Raw genomic sequence first — 20,350 nt, forward strand, 5'->3', positions numbered from 1 at the left:
AGTATAAAATATTTCATGAAAGAAGCCATAGGTAACATTTTCTAAATCTAACATAAAAATATACAAAATTTGCATTATTTTTTGTAAAAATTCGTGAAACCATTTTCTTTCAAGAACCTTATAGGAAGACTAAATTTATGACGGCTATTGTAAATCTGTATTTTGTAAAAAAAGTCAAATGAGAGTTGATGCCTTAGATGATTTGTATGAAAAGCTGTAAGGTAATACATTAAGTAGTTGTATATAGTATATTTTATAAAAACATTTGGTTCTTTCGTTTATTGTTGTAAATTTTAAATCGGTATCTATGTATTATGTTTATTTATGTATAAATTCGTTTCCCTTATTAGTATTAATTTTTTTTGTGTTTGTTTTTTTCTTAAAATAAATATTGAGATCACTATATTTATTTTTATTAAAATCTCATTAAATAATAATAATAAAATGGTGTATAAATGTAAAAAAATACATTCAACGGAACTATTCATTTCAAGGAAATATCTGAATTTTATTTAGATTCGGCCTCTTTGCATAAACCCTCAAACTCTGAAGTTTTTCTAAATTGGCTTGAGTAGATATTTGCACACCATAAGTTTTATATTAATAATTTAAATGTGTTAATTACATATAGTAAAGTAAATCGGGTAAAGCATATGCGATTATATTCTAGAGATAGTTTTTTAATAGTTAGTACAAATTTAAAGGGTAAATATACTTGCATGTTAAAAAAATAAATAAAAAAAAAAATATGATAGACTTATATAGTAGCGGGAATAATAGCTATACGAAACGATAACATGTGTAGGGTTGTCGGTTAGAAGAAAAGCGTTAGAAACCGATTTACAACATGTATGAGTACAATACATTATAAAATATGTTAACATTTTATTGCGTACACCAAAGACGTAACCTGAACCTATATTATAATGGACTCGGTGAGGTACATATAAACGCGGCGTTATTGTAGTGTCGTGCCGAAGACGAAAACATTGCGCGCACGTCATTCGTGGCGTCATTGGGTGGGATATCTCGTATCATACCCATACCTATAGTAATATACTTGTGCCTATATCTTCTGCTGTGGTCCATATTATTTTTATTTTAGCCCCCAGATCAGTATCTTAAGTAGTGGATCTCCCGAAGACCGGACATGGCGCCAGTAACATATCTATAATGTACCAATAACTGATAGTGGCGGGGATCGGCCGATTATATATCGAAGGTCCGAGGTTGACAAACGCAGCCCTCCTTTATTTTACAGCTCCTTAGTACGAGAGAATATTTTTCGACATCTCTGACCCGACTATAATATTTTATAATAATAAGCAAACAATGGAAATACCTATATACCACCATCGGGGGGTCGCGGCATTGTCTCGGGCTGCTTGTGATCGTTTCTCGAATGGAATGGTCAGATTTATATCATTATATCAGATAGACGTCCATCGCACATTCGAATGTAGAGCGCATTCAAATGTGCGATGGATATTGTTAAGAAATGATATTTTAAATAAACGGTATTAAGGATAATAGAATAATACATGTAAAATAATAATATACACTGTTGGTTTTGCAGTACCTATCTATTTGTTATTGTTTAGAGTGATGCAGGAAATTTATACTGTACTCATACAGACTCACAGTATATACCTATATTATGTATAAACACGCTACAATAGTATTTTGTTATAGCGCCATTGTGGTTTCTCCTTTTTTTTATAATAATTGCTATGATTGTAATTATAACGAAAGTTGTAGGTAGATACTACTAGATAGGTACAACTATATTATATTAAGCACTTATATAATATTATAATTATTATATTATGTACATTTTATGGAAAATATGATGAGATGATTAAAAAAAGAACACACTGCAGTAGGTACTCGAATAAAAGGAATTATTATTTCATTTGTACATAATCTATTATATGTATCAAACACCTCTATTGTGGATATGCTCAAAATAAACAGTATTTTTATTCGATTAGGAAATCACAGATCTTGAATGTTTTTAAAGAATTACTGTGCAATTCAAATTTTATTACATGCCGGAGGACTGGCTTATTACTATGAAGTCTTAAGTCCACGATATCGGATGACGTTTAATGACATCTAGTCGGATTAGCTTTAGCTGATATTCTATACTGTTACATATATATTTCCCTTGATAATAATATTATAAACTGTAATATCATACATTAACATCATACGAGGATGGAAAATTAAGTGTGGTACACGGGTGTGCATTGTGTATGCTTTTAGTCTTTTTCACATATCATGAAATTAATACTATAGAGCAAAGATCATTTTTTCAAACAAGCCTGACACTGAATCAAGTTTTTCGCACGGTTAAATCTAGTTCGATGTACAACACATTAGTGACGTCAGAAAGACTGTAATAATAAGTATTTGAACATCAAACAAAACACTTCATTTTACTCAAAATAACTATTTAGTTTTTTAAACGAGTAAATAGTACCGAAAAAATTCGGTCAAATAATAATACGCGGCATTGATGATAAGTGTATGTGTTATTATTTTTGCACATATCATCCGAAATAACTCACTAAGATGATCATGTTTATTCCAAAACAAGTTTCATGCAAAAGTAACAAATGATGTTATAATATTATAGTATATAAAGCACATAAAATCTATACTACACCCAACATACTTCGCGACGATTAAGTAAAAATTATTCAAATGACTACGCGTGATATAAATTATTCATGCCTACTTTTTTGCAGCTTATGACCTAGTATAGTATAGTTATACTGTAGTCAAGTATATGTACATCACAGTAGTTTAAGTTTATTTCTAATTTTCATTAAATGTAAGATCATTTTTAAATTTTTTGATTGATTATAAAGTTAAGTATACCTTAACTCTACCTACCTATAGAGAGTACATAAATTATAGTAATTATTATCTTATTTTTGTTTGTTTTATTATATGAAATATACAATCTATACAAATTAGCATGATAATGTAATGATGGTGTAAGATTATAGATACGAGTATCGTGAGTAAGAAACTATGGCGAGGTTAGATTGAGGTTAAGTGACACTCTATCTAACCGTTTAAAATAATAATTTGTGAAATATATTTTATCATTTTAACTTAACTAAATGAATATAAAATGAATATATTATTATTTATAGTAGCGATAGAGTAAAATACTGTATATATACACAGTACAAAGTACCTATCTATTTGTATTTATAACATAAAAATACATAGCCATTACCTATACATTATTTGTTTAATTAATTGAAGTCTAAATTGCAGTTTTGTTTTATCGGTTCTAATAAATGCTCGAATAATAAACAAAACGAGATTCTCGCCTTTCAATCAATTTGTTTATATTACTGTATATGTGTAATTTATCATTAAAGCGTAATCTAAAGAAATCTCAATAAAATTGAAAATATAATACTCAATAATGTTATAATAATTACTATACAGTAGCTAACCTTTTTTTTTTGTATGTGCTCTCCGTATAGTCACTTGGGGGGAACCTTTCCTTGCGGTAATCCTACCCCCAGCTATTATATACCTATAGTTACATAAGTATTATTTTAAATATAATGGATTACGAAAACTTCCAGAAACATTTCCTTAAAACATGGTTATATTATACAGTGGGTATGACTAAGTGTCTACTACTTCGTCATCACTTATTGGTTATCATAATATTGCATAAGGAGGTGTTATTATAAAATATTTTAAGAAATGAAAATATAACGTTGTGTACTTACAATAATACTGCAGAGAATATAAATCGTAATATAATGTATAAATCTACATATTTAAATATTTTTAATATTAGAGAGTATTTTTCCAGGAATGCCACTAAATTATATTAATTTCTAGAAAAACTTTGTTTTTAATTAAAATGTCAATAAACATTGACAAATCATTTTAATATACTATATTATAATATTGACTGTATGACTGTATGACAAACTATATAGTTTGGACTTTTTTGTTAATGATGATAATGTAATATTATTTACTTTTAAAAATTGTATTAAACAACAACATCGTGTTTACCATAAATATTTTATTAATACTGTTTTAATGAATATTTTGTGAGCTTTACAATAATAGTAAAAGCACAAATACTGCGTCCGTATACACATAGATATCGTACATGTAACATAAACATGCAGAGTGATGTCCAAATCCCCAAAGGGATTGATGTGAAACTTTTAGTTTAATATTAAAATTTCCTTCTTATTAATTTATAAAATATGCAATATATTAGGTAGAATTGCATATTTTGAGAAACGAATGTATGATATAAAAGTAAATATATATAAAATAATATATGTTTATAAAGTTGCACAAAACATTGTTTTTTTGTGTATGAATTTATTAGGTTTGATTGATACCTATTAATTATTTAATTAGACTTATTAATGTTCTGGAGTGAAAATTTACGAATGATATAAACTAGTCGATTTCGCGAAAAAGATGCACACTAAAATAAATGCACTCTTCATTATAACACCTATTACTTATATACTATAGATATGTCTATTCTAATCATTTCTATTATAGAATTAATGTGAAAAATTAACATATTCTGCAGAAATACTTTATAGGTACTATTGTATGTACTATACAATATATTTTAAATGAATAAAATGGTATAAGGATACATAAGGTATTTTAATAATAAAAAATAAATGCGTTTTTCAACACTGTACAGAGAATTGAACCTAGAATATATACGTATTTATGTATAATAATACGTATACACTATACAATAGTACAATAGTATAGGTACATAATATACAAGTACCTACCTACTTGCACGCGGACATTGCGTAGTATCCGATATTTAATTAATTTATTCCACCTTAATACATGTTATGAACTAATTCGTTTACATTATTAATATTTTTCACGTATTACGATGAAAAAAATTTATATTCAAACTTCGGAGCGAGAGATAAAAATAATCAATAACTACGACGAACCCGCTAGCAGTTGATATTGGCAATTTGTGATAAAGCACAATGCATTTTTAGAAACAAAATAAACATAAGTAACAAAAATGGACAGTTTAGACAGCCACCTATAGATAAATTGAATATTATAGCCAACAATCGATACATACGAAGAATGCTATCAATTTACCATAAATAAATGATAATAATTTTTTTTATTACTATTATTACGTAGGTATCTGGTACAATTGGTACATATATATTTTGATGCCGAAATTGAATGTCATGATATTCATAAATACATTTTGCGCGTAAGATTTGAGAAAAAAAAACGAATTCATTACTATATTACAACGATATTAGGCAAAAGTTACAGCAACGATTTTCAACCTAAATATTATTATTATTTATATTTATTACCTACTAAGTATAATAATTTCGTGAATTTGCAGGTAAACATTATTTTTTTCTGTCAGAAAAGGCAAAATAACTACAGATATTATAATGATTAATAGTTAGTACTCTTAAGCACAATTTATAACTTTTTAAAATTCAAAAATAAAATACAATTAGTTTGTGGAAAGCTCATTATGTAGTTACATGTAGGATCAACACTACATAACAAATACAGTTTGTAAATCAATAGACAATACTTGTATAATATTTTATTGTTATACCATTTTGAATCCGTTAAACAATTTTTAAACAGTTTTAATTATAATGAATTGTCTCCACAGAAATAAAATTACAATAATTATGATGATAAACCATAAGTCGTGATAGATATGATTAACCTATAGTATTTGATATTTTATGAAATATGAAATGGGTTTGTACTCTTAAAACTTAACCAATGACTCATAATCACAATAGTAGAACATTGCATTGATGTTATTTTATATGATACCTACTCGAGAAAGTTAAGTACAGACAACGAAATCAAATAATGCCGATCCAAAACGCAAAAAGAAATAGACGATAGTTGTTAAATTTACTTAAAAAATAAACTGTACATGGTAGATGAATCATGGTCATTTATAGTGTTAAAATTTCAAGCTGAACAGGCCCTACTTTATATTATACAGAATAATATCAGATTCTTAAACTAAAAGTAAATAAATAAGTAATTTGCTAATAAAAAATAATATTAATAATAATAATAATTTTGATTCTCGTTTTACATTTTATATAATTAAATTTTATCAATAAACTATGATAATTGATAGCTTAAACAATTATATTTTATAAATTTTAATTTAAAAACTGTATATTTTTAACTGTAATTTCTATAAAACGTATTTTGTTAAAATATGTAGGTATAAAATACATATGGTACCTATATCCAAAAAGAAAATGCTAGTTCATTTTTATTATTTTCTAATGGTAATGGTAGGTAATACAATAATGAGTAATTTTTCAATATATTCATGACACAGTTTTATATAAGTACTGATAGATATTCTATGACAATAATAGAATATTAGTATAAACGTATAGTTATAGAATCACAAATTCTAGTTCACAAATTATTACTTTAAATCAAATTTGTTTTTCTAATCTTTTACAGATAGACTAGCTAAAACTAATGTATCGTAATACAAGAAATATGATCTAAAAAGGTTAAATGTGTTTTTTTATTACATGAATGATGAAAGTATCTTTGATGTCATAAAAATATTTGCACAGAATTTTTGTTCATTGGATATTATTTTATAATAATTGTTGGTTACACTTTTAAGTATTATACATTAAAACAATTGTTATTAAATGTATACCACCTTATGTCTACGGGTAATACTTTTATATTTTAATATGTACTTTTATTTGATTAAAACGATTAAATTTTTGATTTTAAGTAAAGTACTAAAATTAGAATTTTTTTTATGATTTTTGGTTTGAATATTATATCATTACATTAACGTATTTAATTTATTTTTAAAGTTACTAACCTATAACCTAAAGCGATAGAAAATCAACAGCCCGTGAGGCAGCAAGAGAGAAATACTACATTTTAACAAGTCTATTGAAGCTGAATTTCTCACCGGAATAGTATACGCCGAATACAGTTTGAAATAAACGTAAAGGAAAAATAATAATAAGCGTCATCGAGTTTGATTATAGTATTCAAATGGGAGACTTATAAATTATTGTTTACTGCCGTCGTCTGAGAATGATCGGCATTCGTGGTTGTGACATTTTATCATCCGCGTGCGGATTAAACACGTATAGTACTATTACGTAAAATGTGTTCAAGCAAATAAATCTTCGAGAACTTACATTATAATAATAATATAAACGGATTAATATAATATAACCATACGTTTCTTAGAAAAACGAATTGATTATACTGTTAATATATCTACCTCATATATGGGGGACAATCGGTGGTCGAGTAGCTTACAAGGCTGAGTATGGTCCAGTGCAGGATAATAATACATTTTATTAATATGATACTCACATAATAATATTTAAATATCAACAATTTCACTAAATTTCTCAAGTTTTTATACTTAAGGGGTAGGTATGAAACAAAAAAATGGAGTACTTAATAAAATAAGTTAGACCGAGAAGTTAAAGGGTTTTCTGTGTTTACTCTGTAGTTTATAGCCAAAAACAATATCCAATGGAGACATTTTAATATTTAACTTTGTTATTTTATAATTTAAAATCATACTTTTTAATAACCATATAAAAATGTAAACAGTTATTCTTTTATAATTTGGTGGTAACATACTCGTAGTATATTAGAAATTGTAAAATATTGTAATGAATTCACAATTACCTTTTATGGTTCACAAAGGTTATTACTTATAAGTTATATAAAATCGTTTAAAACGATTAAAATCGTCGATGATATAAAAACAGAATTGTATTATTTTCTATTTCGGATGTGATTGTAGGAGGGGAAGGGTGGTATTTTTTTTTTATTGAAAATCGAGTAAGATGACTAACAGTATAGGTATAATAAACCGTGACTGACCTGCAATTTTTTTCTCCCTCAATTTGTTCCAAAATGTTTCCGACCGGCCAACTTTCCATTGTTTTTCGAATTTAACGCTCACACTACGGAAAAACTTGAAACCGAACTTATCGCCGGCGCCGGCCATAACATTCGGTACTCGATCGCGTCCGGCACGCCGTGCCGTTGCAGGTGGTCCGCGGACGGTTGTCGCTCAAACGTTTCTACATTATTATCTCTAGCAAGCGCGCTGCGACTCCTATCGCTACACGCGCAGCCGTAACGCCCACCGTCGCCGCCGCAGCAACGGTTCAAAATTCGTTCACGCCGAATCCTATACGCAAACAAAATTACTCACCGCAATCCGGGTACGAATAATTTTAATTTTGCCGTCGAAATTTAATAAACTGATTATCAAATGGGTACCATATTATAGCATTATATAACTATATCTTTAACAGTTAACGTGACAATTTAAAAAAAAATAATGTAAACTATATCTATAATGAACCTATGAAAAAAATTGTGCCTGTCCCGTAATAGCGACAATTAACGCTAAAAAATTATACAGCACACAGATAATAACGCTAAACGCTACTGAATACCATTATTATCTGTGTATAAAATAGTATAATATAGTAATATAATACAGCACTATATAGTCGTTTGCGCATATTTACCTACTTTGTTCGTCTAATCATCAGTTGAGTAAACACAGACGTTTGGAATCTCTTATTCAAACAAATTCGTAAACGTATAATGAAATATTATTGTATAGGTACAGGTATATTGATTGTTTTTAATTTACTAACGCCAAAATATTATATTATGTGTATAATCTTTTGTATAAAATTATATTACTGTGGAAAATTGTAGGTGTAACTCTATAAAGTACATAACTTTTATCAAAACATTTAAAATTATTACACAACAATCTATACCTTGACAATATATAGTATTATATTCATTTTAATACTGTGACCATACAATAATAAAGAGTACAAATAATTATTTTAGGTACAACAGTTTAGTAAATTCATAAAGTTTATAAATGCAAGAACTTTAAACATTCTCTACGTTTAGTAGTTATACCCTATGCACGTCCAAACCTATATAATTTATAAAAATCATATTTATTCATGATTCATCTAAAATCATTGCTTTTAATTCGAATATAGTTAAAACTCACAGATGGTTATTTTTTCCCTTCAAAAAATTTTTGTATTTTGTTAAACACCTTGTTAATATGCGCTTAAACACTTTTATATTATGAATGTTTTTTCATAAAAAAGTTATCTTAAAATAATCATTACATAAATAAACGATACATTATATATTTAAAATATGAAAATTTGAAAATTAAAATATGATATTAATCAATAATCACAATAAAAAAATAATAGTTGATATGATTATTTGTGAACTTTTAAAACAAATCATCCATAACACCATATAAAAATATAAGTATACTATCAAGACTACACTTTAAAATAAATATTTTTGAAGAGGGTATCATTTAAAGGTTATTCCGAACGTAGCATGAATGATACCTTATATCAAAATTTTGATTTTTTTTTATGCTAAATACCTACTTATTTGATTTGATATTTTTTAAAATATAAAGGCACAAACGTATACAACAATGTTTGTCCAACCTTTTTTGAATTATAAACGTGTTACGTAAACTATCCATATCATATTTGATATCTACATATTTGATTATGTTGTTGTTTGTTTTTTTTTTTTTAAATCCAATGTTTGTTGTTATTATCAGTTTATTTTTCTTTTAGAAATATAGTACTTATTTGATTGTTGTTATTTTAATTTTCAACAATAAGCATTTCATTTCAATTTCTTATTAGATATGTAGTACCTACGATCTAAATAATGTATATTATTTATTATTTAATAATTAAAAATTCTGATAAGACTATCTCATTATTGTTATTGAAAAATTAATGGTATGTCACGTGAACGATATTGATTATAGGTTTGGTTAGGTATGCCCATATACCTACCTATCCTTTATCGAGATTATATTTAGCAGTTGTAGCTGGTATTATAAATTTTTCAAATTTTCTTAAAATATACTATTTGTTATTATAATTTATAATTTTTACATTTATGTATTCTAAATTTCCAAATGATAAATAGTCATCAAATATCAAAAAAAATTGTATCTCAGCAGTCATTTTCAATACTTTGCAATTGACAGTATTATATGAATGACATTAAATAGATAACAAATAAATATAGTAAAAGAAAAAAATGTATTGTTTAATTTTAATTGATACAATTTTAAATATGTAGACTATATACGTTTTATAGAATCTATAATATAAACCATTTAACGATACCACATTTTATATAAACCTAAGCGCTGTATTGATATAACATTCAGGTACGTGTAGTAATACCTTTAATATGCACTAGCATTAAAATCAAATTCCACCGGCCTAAAACTGTACAAGAAAATTGATAAAATATAAATACCTGGACGGCAGTAACGCAATAACAATATTATTATTGTGTCGTCTTATGTAATGACTATCGTATCAGTAGTTAACATTATAATATACTTAGGTATTTACTTATAAAAATTATGTTGCTAATCGGTCAGCGTCACGTTACAACGTATAAGCCGTAATAGTCGTCAACAGATCGCGATAATAAACGTATCGAGGCGTTTAATAGCCTAGAAATTTTGATTTAGCGTCGTCTAGGTGTAACCCATATACAGTTGTAGTTTGTTACTATATCACAGTTTGGAACATAACAAGTGAATAATAATAATAAAGCTTACCTTCTAAATAACGTTCTGAATGACATTTGGGATGTTTCCATTCCTAAATAATAAACAAACAAGACGCATATTAGGAATTTATAAGTGACGAATTTCCTCATATTTTTCTTTATTTTAATGTTGCAGGCGTCAGTTGTAAAAGTCATCAATTAGTGGTGGTTTTAGGGCATGGGTAAAGAGCGTAAGTGGCTACTTATACCCAATTATTTCCATTATAACATTTATGATTCCAATGACAAGTAAAAATTAGTTACAGTCTTGAGTCTTGACAAATATTAGATTTAAGTTTAAGTTATGATCGAATACCAATTATATACATGTTAATATATTATACACCCCACAATACTCAGGGAAAAATAAAGGTTCATATTATTATTCTATAAGTATTTTTTTTTATAAATACAATTTAATTTACATTTTATTATTACGATTAACTACTGATGGTTTTCAATTTTCATAATAAATTTTTGATTAAATTAGTGCAAAAAATTGGTTGATGGCCAAATTCACTAAAAAATTTTTCTTATTTTTTATTAAATGTATTTATCCTATAAAACACAACCATTATTTATTTAGAATGTGAGCCCTGCATTAACCGATTTTAGCACTAAGTTGATTTTTCTACTTTTTACAGAACACATTAAGACGTATTAACTTGATATTAAGACCAAGATACATTCATTATAGACTCATCATTTAAAATTTATAATTTTGGACATTTTACATAAAATCGAAATTTCTAAACCGACGCCCTAGCATCTACGAACAACCTCCAAAAATACCTTTGATCCGCCAGTATATTTGGTCCTATGAGGCAACGTTTGAGTGGATTTGATGAGATGTGGAGCAGATGAGCTTTTGCAAGTGCCCGATAATTCTGAGGTAACTTTCTCACCGCCACCATCCAGTGAAACGGCTGTCGGACTGGGCAGCTCGTAAGGGACGTTTTTCACCGGGAATTCACTGGTCAAAGGCAACCGATTCGGTCGCGTTGCTGGTCGATGAAATTGGTCGCTTATTTCCGTTGTAGGAGGTACCCACACTGATTTTTCCGTGTGTTTGACGGTCGCACGACGATCGGCGTGTCGTCTCTGCAGCCTCTCCCACGTCTCTTTCCTTCGGCATTTCTGGTTTCCCGCTGTATAAGACAAATAAAAAAACACTTGTTAATATTACACATTCTGTATTATAAATACAGATGTATATCATTCATACATTTCACATTTCCGACAAGACCATTTAATATATTATGAAAGTATTGACATATTATTATCGTGAGATATCAGATAGGATGTGTATTTTAAATGTAAAATGAAATGGTATGGATTGGTATGGACGATTGATGTAATTAATATTCGTGAGCAGTACCGTGTTATATCCAATAAATAATATTATTTAATAATAATATTTTATTTTAAATAGAAAACAAAAACAAGTTTTAAATGTTTTATAAAATTAATGAGCATCATAACACGTTAGTTGTTATTAAAATGTTTTTTATACTATTTTAAATTAAATAATTTTTTAATTAATCCAATTTACGTACCGTAATAATCATGTATTTTATATAAATATATAGCCTTGCATAAAAATCTGCATTATACTACAATATATAACCAAGTATTTTATTAAAAAGAAAACATTTTAGTGTGAGTTAATAATTATTATAAGTAATATAGGCATTACGATTTTGAATACTTAGAAAAATACTGATTTTTGGATTTTATAATTGAAGTATCACATATTATACTATACGAGTAGTTCTGGTCTACGAAATAAAAATAAAAATATATTTTGACATCGAAATAGTTTCTAAAAGTAGTTGTATTCAATATTCACGAATTTCCTCTGGAATAACAAAATCTAAAGCGGGAAAATAATAAATATAAACATTGCCAACCATAGAAAAACACAGCTGACCTACTAGGTTTGTGTTATTTATAGTGTTTATCCAAATATAAAAATCATCGTTTGAATGATAAATATACATATGACATAAATGTTCAACAAGCAATAAAACAAATTAATGTGAAAAATAAGTCCGATGAAACGAATGCTATCACGATATATTTTTTTTAAAGAGTTCACTACAAAAGAAAACAGGATATATTATACAAAAAAATCTTTCAGATAAAAAACGAGATTTACATAACTATGATTTAACTTTAAGCATATTGGTTTTACCGAATTGCATATTTTTTTTTAATAGAATATTTGTATGGTAACATTTTTTTTCAAGTATTATTAATTAACAAAATAATTTATAGATATGTACTAACATTTACTAAAACGATAATATTGTAACTTTTTGATACTTACATTTCGAATACCGATGGTGTGGAGGCGATGCAGTTCCTATACCGGATTCGGGTTCGTCGGACCGTCCCGGAGGGGTGATGGACGACTCGGTCGAAGATCCACAACTGATATGATGATCGGTCACTGAATCGTCGGTTGAACTACACGGTGTCACAGCTTCTTCAGCTGAAGAACAATTACCAGTGTCCGAACGATCAGATAACCACGTAAAGCTCGAAGACCTACTGCAAGTCGGTGACGTCTGTGTGGCCACTTCTAGATGCGGGCCTCCATCGTTATTTTGTCGTTCAAACTGTAGAGACATCAAACAATATGTTGTATTTATATAGTATTATAAAATATAAAAACTGTATACAATTATGTATTCAGTCATAAAATTGTACAAGAAAAAAAAATTGTTTTCACGAGTCAAATAATATGTATAACAAGAGCGCAGAACATTATATGTAGGTACATAAATATAATACTTATTATAATTTATAACACATGGGTGCATAGTACCTGTTTCTGTTGTGAGATGATCGTTTGAAATCGGTTAAGAGATGACCGACGAACGGGTGTAGGTGGCGTGGTGTTGAGTACCTTGACTTTAAGCAGTACAGCTGACTTGTCTTCATAACAGTCTGGCAATTGTAGACTACTTTGATCCAAAGATCGAGAACGACATCGTTTTCGTTTGGTTGGTGATAGACGATAACGCATGTTGTTAGAAAAAACACCACTGTCACAGTTATCGCCGAAATACACCTTTTCTTCTAGAATATATACTTACAATATTAATTTTACGCTTGTATAAATACCTAACATGTCTTGCTCTAATAAAAATTTAAGACCAATTAAGTTTAAAAATAAAAAATTATGATTTTAGATAAGGACTTATATTTATTTATATAAACCTATCTAAATATCGTCAGAATTATTTTGTAAATTCAATGAGACTTTTATTTATACCGATAATAATAATGATATATATTTTAAAAGGCTATTTAGGGGGATATTAAACTAAGCAATAAAAGATCACAAAAAAAAAATGTCGTGCGATTTTCTATCGACGTAGCCATATATGAAAATAAATACGAATCCGCATTTGGAGTAATCGATAAATAACCATCTGGCTAGTGATTACTTCAGGTCTGATCGCGTACTTATAAATCATAGATGGTTATATTTAAGTACTATATAACATAACAAACGATTATTTATTCAAAAGCACACTGACCTATTCCTTCAGCACATGCTTGGCAAACAATTCGTTCTGGTAATTGCAATTCTAGTATAACGTCATCGAACCGACCACCTAAGTCGTTCCTCAAGTAGTCGCCATTTTCTGTGCTGCAACGATCGTCTTTATTGGCGTCATTGCCGCAGCAGTTCGGGGGCCAGTTCGTCGCAAGCTTGCCGGGTGGCGTTGCTGATTTCTTGGACAACTGGTTAAAGACTTCATCAAGCTCTTCCTATAGCACGAAACGTAAAAGTTATATATTATGAAACACTGAGATGAAATATAGTATTTTTTCACAAAATAACTAACAAACTCGAAATGCAAACACATTAAACACGCTAGTATGCCGGTCAAATCACGAGTGTCGTCTAAAATATGGTCCCAAGTCGTATATGACATATTATTATTACTATTATTATTCTAATCAGAGACAACGCGTTCAGGAGTTCCCAAAACCAGTTACACCCAGCCTGTTTCAGTTAGCTAGGATCGTTTGCGAGCCGAAATGAATGGTGAAAATTTCAAAAAATGCAGCTACAGTCAGACGGCCGAGGAAATTCGTATTTATAGATACGCATATAATATAGATATAACCTAATAAACGTCGTTAAAAACAATAATGCACAAATGTAATGAGCATAGGTACGTATATTGTGGTACAATTATTGTAGTGCGTGTTTGGTAACTACTGCCACGGTCTTATATATTATATTATTATCGTTTCGCAGTGGGAAGTCGTATGACCATATCGGTAAGAGTTGGCGTTCGTATATATGCTGGTTACATAGTGAGGCCTACGTGCGTTCAGTAGAAGTAGGTACTAGGTACGAACAACATGTAAGTATTATAGTGGGCATAAGTCCGGCCTTGTCTGTGCCAAACGTCATATGGCGGCGGTCGAGCGATTGACATATTTACCAGTTATTTGTTCTTTTTTTTTGATTTACCCTCCATCGTGGAGTGCCCACGAGTGCCCGATTTCGGCTATCATAGTCCACCGCCATCGCGTCAATAGAGACACAGACACTAGAAAATATTGTAACCTACCAGCATTGTAATATTGTGTCTTCATCGGATTACAAATTTTGATTGATTGGTATACAATGGTATAATATTAAGATGTATATACAATCGCATGCTTTACAATATATTAAAGATACTTTATAATGACCTTTAAAAAATAATTTGCTTGTAAATTATCCCGATTTATAGTAAAATAAATCTTCAACAAAAATTAAAATTGAATCTTCTTATTGGACATCAAGTATTCGATTTACAAAATTACAATTTTAAAATCATAAAAGTATTTAAAATATAATATATAAAGTATATAAGTAACTACTAATATTACCATGAAAGAAAAGAAAATATTACGGTACAACTCGAGATAATATTATGATTGTATGTGTAAAAATGTTCAACTTTTAATACATCAAAATAGGTACATTCAAATTAATATATTTTTATCAAATTTAAAAAGTGTAAGTACGCAAAACGCAAGCACGCCCAACTAAAGCAAAATAAATAAATAATAATGTGCTATACAATTAAATTACAAATTGAGATTTAACTGGTTTAAGTTAAAAGATAATACTTGTAAAATAAAATTATTGTTTTCAATACATACCTTTCGACAACTATTTAACTATTTATATTTTATTATATGAATTATACATTAAACATTACAATAAGTAATTAGCAACAACAGCAATCTATTAAATAACTACATGTTTTCAATTTCTATTAAAATTTTATTGCAAAACGAGTTTCATTTAGTTTTTTTTTTTTTTTTAATTGTGAAACCATCTGTTTTCAATTTTGAATCTAGAAATATTAATCACTTATAATTATAGATTTTTTTGGTACAAATATGAAGCATTATATTGTACCATTTAAAGTAAGTTACAACTGTTACGAGTATTATAAGAACAAACTATAAAAAATTACATTACAAGTAAACAGATAAGTGATTCATAATAACATGTTTATTAAAAACTATAAAAATATTATACATCGCCAAAACTTTTGAGTGTTAACTATTATTTATTTGTGTTTTCCATTAGTTTTCAGGAAAATTATAAAAATTATCAAACTACAGAAAACATTTTAAAATTTTGAGGAATTACTTACAACAGTCAAAGCGGAATGATGAATTGATATAATAATATTATATTATAGCCATACAAACATATTATGTTTCAATGTATAACATTAACATTTTGAATACAAATCTGATAATATGATGTTCATTTTTATTATTTCATCTTATTATGTATTTCTTAACTATTTGTTCAATTATATCATTAAAATACTTAGTATAACAATGTTTTCAAGGACTTCGAGTACATGCATAATTTATGTACATAAAATAATAACGCACTTAAATTAATCATATCCATCTAACAATAATCAATGTATGTATTATTTTAAAGGTTTTATTGTGTTGGATACGCGTGGTGTTATAATATGTTATTGATATGGAATCAATATGTTTTTGACAGTTGCCGAGAATAGAATTAGGTAGTATATTTGTTAACTAGCACGCTCAAATATTTTTGTTTGTAATTTTAATTTTTAAACGATAATAAACTGGCGATTGAATTGAAGTAGATAATAATTTTTTTTCCATACGTACCTCAAAATCAAGATCTTGGTTTGTTGGTAATAAAATTAATTTCAAACGAAAACATTAGGTAGACTTAATACCGTCCATTTTTAAGAAATTAGGTAAATATAGACAATTTTCTAATTAGTTGTGTATTTGTTGCATTTCAGGATGTATGATTATTATATTTTTTCTGAAATGTAGTGTAAAAGAAATCACCTTCGCTTCTAATCATGCACGCACATATCATAAATGTGTGTAGTCAACGACTAATATTTTCACTAAAAGCCTTTATTTTAAATCGACATAAAGATTGTAATGCAATAAAATATGATAAAAAATCTTTAAATGTATTATTTAAATTTGTTATTTATTAGTTTATTATTATTTCCTTAGTAAATTTATGATTGATTATTCTATTATTTTGATACTTTTTTTTTAAAAATTCGTAATAGTCACTGCTTAAGAATTCTTAAATTTTTACATTTTAAAATTAAATTTAAGGGGAAAATTATAAAAGTCGAAATATTAAAAACTAAGATGATGATTATTCTCCAATAAACTTTATACACATTTAAATACGTATGTTTTAAGATTTATTGTCAAATTTCTAGTAGGTTATAAAAATAAAATAAATATTTAAATACGACTTTTTTCGTATAAAAAAAAATAATTGGTTTGAATCCCAACATCTAATTACAAATTAATCTGAAATTTAGAAACGAAGTCATGTGCTCAACAGTTGTAACAATTTATAAAAGTTAGCTGTACTGACGATGATCAAAATATTTAAACTACAGATCGATCAACTATATCATAATTAGATTAATACAAAGTTTATACAAGCATCACCTTTACTTAAATGTTAAAAATAACTTTATAATACCTACATATAAAATAAATAAATAGAAATTTACCATGTATTGAACATTTGTAAATAATATTATGTATAATAATATATTATTATTTATTATACATAGTACCTATAAAATAAATAAATACATTTTTTTCTATCTCATTAATACATGTAAAGATTGAAACTGAACTACGATATTCTTATATAAATATTCATTGAAGTACATTTGAAAAATATATTTTTATTTGAGCCTTTTGCATACAAAAATCGACAAAAAAGTGCGTTACTGCGCGAACCGAAAATATTAGTTAATAGTAATAATTGTTATCAAGTATACAAAAGCACCGGGGACTGACTTGTAATTAATGAATACGTGAAAATGTTATGAACATGAATTTATACAAGTAGGTATTTATTTCCCTTACGATTTCACTATAAACAAATTACGATTTTTTCAAAGAACATTTTTAGCACAAAATTGAAACGCATTAAACTATTTAAAACCCTTGTCAAATTCTTATTCCAAAATAAATGTTTTGATATTTTTACTAAGCAAATAGAATAACAAAAAATAAATTTACAAGCAAGCATTCATCAGAACAAAGAAAGTATATTGAAATTATCAATATTTAACGACGTGACAGCTTAACTATACGGTTATTCAAATTTAAAATAGAACAATACTTCAAAACCTATTTCATGTGTATTATATATTATGTTCGAAGTACTAATAATAACATAATAATATATTATTAACAAATAGTAGATATATTTTAAAGATGGTTTATAAAATGATTCTCACTAACGTCATGCGGCTAAACCACATGTCAATATGTTTAAACTAATGGCTAATGGGATTGGATGTTTTTTTTACAGCATATATTAAGTAATAACATTAATCCGTACAAGACAGAACGGAATAATTTTTTTTGTGTATACCTGTATATTATTTTTCACGAAACGATTTTAATAAAATATGTGCCCAAGTAAATAACGAAAAAAAGTTGAATTCAGAGCTAGTATAAACAAGATATATCTCACGAATACACTGTTTTAGTCTGCAAGAATACATTATTTTATTATTTTAAAACGGTTTATATCGACACACGACGATGGTTTTACATGTTTTATATAATAATAATATTAAGAAAACTCGTATAAAAAAATAATAAAACATACTAACAAAGACCATATGAAGATTTTTTCGATAAATAAAATATTTAAATTATTCATTAGGTACAATAATCTATTGACGGCCGAAGTATTATGTTACTCGTCAAAAAAAGTTTTAAAAATATTTTACTACTATACAGTCATTTATTATTCATTTAAACAATATTAATACTCAATAATAAAATAAATGATAAATTGGTAAAAATATATTACGTTTTAAATTTTTAAGTCATTGATGTTTTAATGTTTAATTATTTTGAAATTTATAATTACACTCATAATAATAGTAGGTGCAACACTTTTTTAAATAATACTATTTATATGCTACGCCTTGTGTATACACAGTTGGCTACCATACTCACATGCGTTTATATTTAATTGCAATATTTTTATTTTTTACTTTTTTATTACAAGGAGATTCGAGTAAAATAATACAAAATATAACAAAATGTCTTTAATTGTTTCAAACTAAAGAATTAGTTTAACTATTTTACTTACTGAAATTTTAATTTTTAAATTCAAAACAATTTAATAAACGAGTTAACGCAAGAATGGTTGTATTAAAAAAATTATAAAAAATTATTGACAGACAAAAATTTGTGTATATATTTTTAAACGAATATTTACTTAAGTAAATTTTTAAGAAATATTTTTTTCTTTTTTCTCTAAAACTACTAATCATATTAATTATACAATTTTAATTTGAAGTAAAATTTGTATGTAATTTATATACGTTCTTCATGACACTTTTTAAGTTTCATAATTTGTAAAATGTAACCCGAAAAAACAAATAAGTAAATAATCACATATTTAATTGTAAAGTCAATACCGAAATACCTCTTTTCGTCGCCACCTATTCAAAGTAGGTACAACAGGTAATTACATTATTTAAAAGTTTAATATTAGTATAAACCATTTACAAATATTATACAAAATGCATTAAATTCTATATATTATTGTTAATCATACGTATACGTATACAAATTTTATGATATTACACCTATATATTTTATTGAATGTACTTAGAATATATATAATTTGGATGTATTTATATAGTTTTTACAAATCACGTTTAGAATAATCTTTTATACCTTAAAAGTCACAATACTTATTACACATATAAGACGAAATATTAAATAATACGTATGTATTTCAAGATTATTTTTTAAAAGGAAAGATTTAGGTATTCTAAAAAATCATATGTATAATGGCACTCCGTATATTTTGTTATTAGTTGTTTAAAAACACTAATATTGAATTTGAAAGCCGAAAAACAAAATATTATAAGTTTAAACATAATGAAAAATAAAAACATGACTACAATATCATAATAATCGTTCATTCTTATAGGTTACAGTTTTTCGTTAAAAAAATACTAACGAGTAATACACACACACACACACACATAGTATATATTATCCTCCTCCCCGCGGCCTTATAATATTTGTATTTTTG

The 20,350-nt window shown here is 27.0% G+C and overlaps 1 protein-coding gene across 1 annotated transcript in view; it reads right to left on the bottom strand.

The window, feature by feature from the left end:
- LOC114119161 (rho GTPase-activating protein 7-like) overlaps positions 1–20,350 on the bottom strand; it is a 100,949-nt gene that overhangs the window by 51,046 nt on the left and 29,553 nt on the right. The window contains 5 exon segments of the mRNA XM_050201753.1: positions 10,721–10,763; positions 11,503–11,858; positions 13,040–13,331; positions 13,541–13,794; positions 14,259–14,493. Coding sequence (XP_050057710.1) covers positions 10,721–10,763; positions 11,503–11,858; positions 13,040–13,331; positions 13,541–13,794; positions 14,259–14,493 — 1,180 coding nt within the window.

This window comes from Aphis gossypii, chromosome 1, assembly GCF_020184175.1.
Source record: "Aphis gossypii isolate Hap1 chromosome 1, ASM2018417v2, whole genome shotgun sequence".
Lineage (NCBI taxonomy): Eukaryota > Metazoa > Arthropoda > Insecta > Hemiptera > Aphididae > Aphis > Aphis gossypii.